The following is a 6,243-nucleotide window of genomic DNA, read 5'->3' as shown; positions in this document are numbered from 1 at the left end:
CTAGCCTCGTAGGGTACACAGATGCTGGTTATCTTTCAGACCCCCACAATAGAAGGTCTCAAACTGGGTTTGTATTTCTGAATGGTGGAACTGCTATTTCTTGGAAGTCATCCAAGCAAACTCTAGTAACAACATCCACTAATCATTCAGAGATTATTGCCTTGTATGAAGCATCACGTGAATGTGTCTGGCTTCGAAGGGTGATTAATCACATTCAATCATCATGTGGGATTCATCCCATTGAATCACCCACCATTATCTATGAAGATAATGCAGCTTGTGTTGCTCAGATGCAACAAGGTTATATCAAGAGCAATGTTACCAAACATATCTCCCCCAAGTTATTCTATCCTCATCAACTTCAACAGAGTGGTGAGATTATGGTCATGCAAACTAAGTCTTGTGACAATCTCGCAGACTTATTCACTAAGTCGCTACCTTATTCCACATTTCGGATATGTGTTAAGGGTATTGGCATGCGTCGACTTAGAGATTTGCTTGCATCAGGGGGAGTATCTCTTTGATCAACCTAATACTAGCATCACATTGTACTATTTTCCTATATGAGTTTTACTATCATGTTTTCTCATGTTAGGTTTTTAATGAGGCAATGTCAACTCAAGCATATGTCAATCTCTTGATTTTTCCCATCAGAGTTTTTCGATAGAGACACCAAAGACATATCATATACTGTTGATTTTCTCCAAATTTTTCCCACTAGGTTTTACTGGAGTGTTACACAGTATATTATTGCAAAACTCCTATTTTCTTTACAGGATTTTAAGGAGATTATACATGATGGACAACTGCTTAAGGGGGAGTGTTACAGGATATAAGCAGTTACTATGTACACTCATTTTAGTCTACGGTTCCTGGTCCACAGGGCTTCTTGGGACGTGACTGTTGAGCACGTTCCCACGTTCTCTGTCTTTTCGTGGCTTCTTGGGACGTGACTGCTGAGCACGTTCCCACGTTCTCTGTCTTTTCGTCTTTTCGGTTCCTAGACGAAGGGTCACGACCCTTGCCTCTCCTGTACAGTTGAGAACATGTATAAATACATTGCTTTATTCAATAAAGACACACGGTTCTCATTTCATTCTCGCAAACAGTTTCTACTTTGTCACACAACCAATGCGGTTAATACACTTGTGATTTTCGATGTAGATGATATGATAGTTCCATCACATAATTATTAGCAAATAGCCCTGTGTGAGCACAATAACAGGCATAGAGGTGGAACCCAAAGAATAGCTATCACACAATCACACAGTTACATCAACATTTAGATATCAACTAAAAGTATTAAATATAGACTCAATTAGGTTTAAATATGTCTCGTCTTTTAGTCTTCATCTGTATAATTGATTTTATAATTAGACTACATTTAATACCCACAATTATCATTTTAATATTCAGGGACTGAACTTTAATTGACTGCAACCAAACGCCCCTAAATTTGCTTTACTATGGGGGTCACCTTTCCTAGCCCTATTCATCCAAATATGTGGTGAGTAAAGCTAGTACAATGCAAGCATGCAGGACAATGTACATAATAAAAATACGAAACAGAGTTCATAATTCGTCAGTGCGCGAATCAGCCACTCGGTAAGCATTCCGTCACAAAATACTGTAGCTGCAGCTGCCAGAAAAGCCAACCGTTTAGGGGTGAAAACGGGCGGATACGGACGGATAGTAGCTCATCCTGTATCCTACCCTAATGTATTTAAAACGGATTCGGGATCGGATACGGATAGTTAGAAACGGGACGGATACGGATACAGGGACCGGATATTTATCCGGGCGGATAAGTGACGGATACGAATATTATTTGATCGGATATCGGATACTTGTCGGATAATGCATTAATTGGTTATCATAAAATATTCTTGTTCGATCACGAAATTGCAAGTAAATTAATACTAATAAACATTTAATAGAAGATAATCTCAAGTTCCCACATAAAAATGGTAAAGTGAAGTATTGATTATGTTAAAACTTGGATACTTAGAGTGATTTCACGTGTAACTCACGTAATAAGTGGAAATAAAATAGAAAAAACGTTGACATCCTGTGAATTTTATGGTCTCATTCTATTCAAATAAAACCTCAAGTCGCCACATGAAAATGATAAATGAAATATTAATTATGTTGAAACGTCGATACATAAAATGATTTCACGTGTAACTCACGTAATAAGTGGGAGTGGAATGGAAGAAACACCAACATCTTGTGGATTTTATAATCCAAATGTTTTTTGAGAACTATATGTGGATATATGTTGTGTCCCAGTAAAAATTGATGAATTTTTAGGCTATTTGGTATATTATTAATTTCTTGTTGTAGAAAATCATCAAAATACAATTAAATTCATAAAAATATTGTAGTGTCGACCGGAAATTGCGAATAAGTTACCAATATTAATAAATAGTTTATAAAAAGATAATTCTAAGTTCCCACATGGAGATAATCTTAAGTCCCCACATTTTCATGTTAAAGTCTATTATTTTGATATAAATTTAGATATTATTTCAATGATTTTGGCCTAAAGATATGTTTAAACAAAAATGTGTTGTACTACAAAGTTATAGATCTCTTCGAGCTCTACAATTTTCATATAAACTTTATCTTCATCCGATTTCATATGTAAAAGTCATGATTTTATAACTATATTATTATGCAGAAAAAGAAAAAACGGGTACCCGAATTCCGGGTACCCGTATCCGACCCGAATATCCGGGTATTTACTGGGTAGTACTCGTTCCATATCCGACCCGAATCCGAAGCTGTACTATCCGGGTATTACCCGTATCCGTCCCGAATATAAAAATACCCGTATCCGTATCCGAAAAATGGTCCCGAATGAGTATCCGTATCCGGTACCCGTTTCGGGTACCCTACCCGTTTTCACCCCTACAACCGTTTGGGCTGCGGCTGCTACTACACCGAGACAAAATCATGTAGCTGCAGCTGCCAGAAAAGCTTGACCAAGGGTCTGCTGTGCAGCTGCCAGAAAAGCCAACCGTTTGGGCTGCGGCTGCTACTACACCAAAACACAAAATCATGTAGCAGCTGCCAAAAAAGCTTGACCAAGAGTCTGCTGCTGTGCAACTGCCAGAAAAGCCAACCGTTTGGGCTGCGGTTGCTACAACACCGTGACACAAAATCATGTAGCAGCAGCTGCCAGAAAAGCTTGACCAAGAGTGCTGTGATGTACGACGACTACATGCTATGTACTTTACCCTAGTAAAGCATGTCCAGCTACATGTTTCCCCGTTACATCAACGGAAAAGCATGTTCCTCCACTTGTCCTTCAAGTCCACCTACAATACAACCAGTCACTACCTTGATTGCAAACCACAACAACTTAACTGTAATAATAAAATTACCCACCGGTGTCCTGCCGGTCAAAGCCTCAGCATTGTTATCTAGAATATCCCTCCAATTGCCAACACCATACCTACACGTGAAACAAACAGAACAGGAACATACAGCAACAGCAATAATAATAATAACTGACATGTCAAACGATAACAACTGAACATCAAGACAAGGTAACATACTCTTCAACACCCTTTCTTAAGGTTTCTTCTTCGAACAAGCTCCACCTCCTTGTCTTTCTCCGCTTAGTGTTTTTGTTTCCAGGCGGTGGCAAAGGAGAAGGTGGTAGTCTCCTTGGGCTAGGCAAGCGCGGTCTCGGTGGTGATGGTGGTTCCGAACCATCAAGACCATGTGACTCCTCCCACTGCAAACAAACGTTTTATTTTTGAGAAACACGACCATAAACAATTTAAGTTAGATTTTGCGGTTATGATACCGAGCTATCCTATAAGCTACCTACCTAGAACGGTATGAGGCGCCTTGATTGAGCTCAAATTAGACTACAGTAAGTAGAGCATTCATAATTCCAAGTCCTAATTTCAGTAGCTAACTTACTAAAGTGAAACAAATCCTACAGCTATTAGACATGTCATACCGATTTTGCAGAGCAGGAGCAATGTAGAGAATAATTCATACTAAAAACTCAATCAACAGAATAATACAAAAATGTACACACCCAATGTTTAATGCAAAATATTGACATGATATAGGTGCTGATATCATTTTCAATCGCAATGGAAACAATCGCTAGCTATTACAAGCACAAACTCAATCTAAAAAGACAAAGCAAGTTCAGCATGGACAATGTTCAAAAACAAAGAAAAATATTTTTAAAAATAAATGCAAACCTGAGAGGTTCGTGCTGTTGCGTTTCGCTCCATAAGGCTGTGAGGTTTGCCTATACCTGGACCGTTGTCTTTGTCATTATGAATACTCGGACCTGCAGCGCCACAAGTTGTTGGCTGACCTCCTACTTCAGCATTCAAGCTAACTCTTTTTTCCATCCTCGCAGCCAATAACTCATCTGCAACTGCCTTTGCAGCTGGAAGGGGATCCTCCACAATGCTGTGGAGGTCAGCACAGCTTGCTTTGAGCGCATTCATAACCTTCTCAACAGCTGGTGTTGAAATTGGATTTGTGCTGCAGGTAGATTTTTCAAGTTTGTCGAGAATCTCGCGCGTTTTTTCTTCCCCAGCTGTAAGTTTCATATCATATAATCAATTATAGGCTACGAAGTCCACGACCTTGCGGACACCAGAATCATAGCAAATTAGAAAACATAAAACATCTAGCAGCTAACAATGCACGTAAAGACCTAGAGCTGTCCCAAAGAGATGAAACTCAAAATGCTCTACAAGGATGCATAGAATTGCAAAATCAATAAGAAGCATAGATGCAGGCATACAAGAGGATCCTAAACTAACTGAAAGCATCATCAAAGATATGAACCTATTAAAATATTGCAGTGGCGCCATCAAAAGTATTCACAAGATTGAAAACATGTAGTTTGATATAAGATAAACAAGAAAGTAGAAGCAGCAAAATTAGCAAGGATGGAGTACACTCAAATTATAAGGTCTGTTTGGGATAGCTTCAACCCATGGTTGCTTCATAGAGGCCAAGATGAAATAAGACCTCTAAATTCCTTCTCATTTTTACTATATCACAAAAATACAGAAAAGACTCACTACACACTAGTTTCTTGATCACAATGCTGCTGCAAAATCCACCCAAAAAACGAGTCATCACCCAAGATGCGCAAGTTGGCACGCATGGCCTCATCTGCGGCAGCCCATGTCTCGACGGCCCCATCCCCGACGATCCGCATAGCCAACGCCTCGAGCCTCGACGGGCCAATCGCGGCCCATTCAGCGGCGAGGAGCTCCTGGACCCGCTCCTCCACGGCGGCCCGGTTGCCCCACAGGCCCCTGAGAATGGTCTGAGAAGAGGACTTCCCGACGGCAGCCTCGAACTGGTCCACTGTGACGATGGCATCGTCGGATGCGAGCGCGGGGGAACCTCCGCCGTGGACCGCTTGGCGCGCGCGGCCGTCGGGGCGCGCGAAGAGAGCCCTGGCGACGGCGTCGAAGTCGGGCGCGGAGGCCGCGAGGAATGCCGCGACGGCGATGTGGGCGGCTGCGATGGGGGAGGCGCAGGGCGGGAGCGAGGCCAGGAGGTGGAGGGTTTCGAGAGAGGATTCGGAGACGGGGTCGGCGGCGAGGCGGCGGAGAAGGACCCCGCGGCGGAGGCGCGGGGTCGGATCGGAGGGAGAGGGGAGACCGGCGATTAACGCGATGGCGGCTGCGGTGGGGATCGAGGGGTCGCCCAGGACGTGGTCCAGGATGAGGGTCACGTACGCCGGCGTCAGCCGCCGCATTTTGTGGTGCGCTTCGTGCGGACTGGAGAAGCGGCGGCGGGCTCAGTTCAGGGTTTTTGGGCCATGGGGTTCGGCGAGGACGGAGGAGCTGAAGGCGAGAGGGCTGGTGCTCGAGACTCGAGAGTGGTAGTGGTAGGTAGGGCTTGTCTCGCAGGGGAGAAATTTGACATTATGAAACTCGACGGATGCACGTAATGGAGGTCTAGGAGAGGGTTTCTCCCTTATGAAATAGCTGGGCATAGCCAACACTCTAAGGCTGGTGCCAATGCAGGCTATAGTGAGGGCAATAGCGTCCAGCAGGAGGCGAGAGCGGGGCTGGAGGCGGGCGAGAGCGACCCAGCGGGCGCTACTGCCACCGCCCGGTAAGAGCGGGCGATATCGCCCCGCTCTCGCCTGCACTGGAGCGCGCGCCGGGCGAGAGGGAGGCGATAGGCAGGCGAGAGCGGGGCGACGCGTTGGCGATGGCGTCTTCGCGGGCGAGAGCGAGG

The 6,243-nt window shown here is 44.0% G+C and overlaps 1 protein-coding gene across 2 annotated transcripts; it reads right to left on the bottom strand.

Annotated features, from left to right (window-relative positions):
* Positions 1-747: 747 nt before the first annotated feature.
* Positions 748-5,982, bottom strand: LOC100382581 (uncharacterized). Of its 2 annotated transcripts, XM_020547862.2 has the most exons (6): positions 5,128-5,946; positions 4,227-4,573; positions 3,561-3,742; positions 3,391-3,457; positions 3,240-3,320; positions 748-1,030 (listed from the first exon to the last, which is right to left on the bottom strand). In XM_020547862.2, the coding sequence occupies exons 1-5, from the start codon at positions 5,753-5,755 to the stop codon at positions 3,279-3,281; spliced, it is 1,266 nt and encodes a 421-aa protein (XP_020403451.1). In that variant the 5' UTR covers positions 5,756-5,946; the 3' UTR covers positions 748-1,030; positions 3,240-3,278. The 2 variants fall into 2 exon arrangements, with proteins under 2 accessions (XP_020403451.1, NP_001344759.1); NM_001357830.1 differs by lacking the exon at positions 748-1,030 and having other exon boundaries at positions 3,064-3,320; positions 5,128-5,982.
* Between the last annotated feature and the right edge of the window lie 261 nt (positions 5,983-6,243).

The sequence above is a fragment of the Zea mays genome, chromosome 2 (genome assembly GCF_902167145.1).
Source record: "Zea mays cultivar B73 chromosome 2, Zm-B73-REFERENCE-NAM-5.0, whole genome shotgun sequence".
NCBI lineage: Eukaryota > Viridiplantae > Streptophyta > Magnoliopsida > Poales > Poaceae > Zea > Zea mays.
This window is presented reverse-complemented; position numbering and strand designations above follow the sequence as displayed.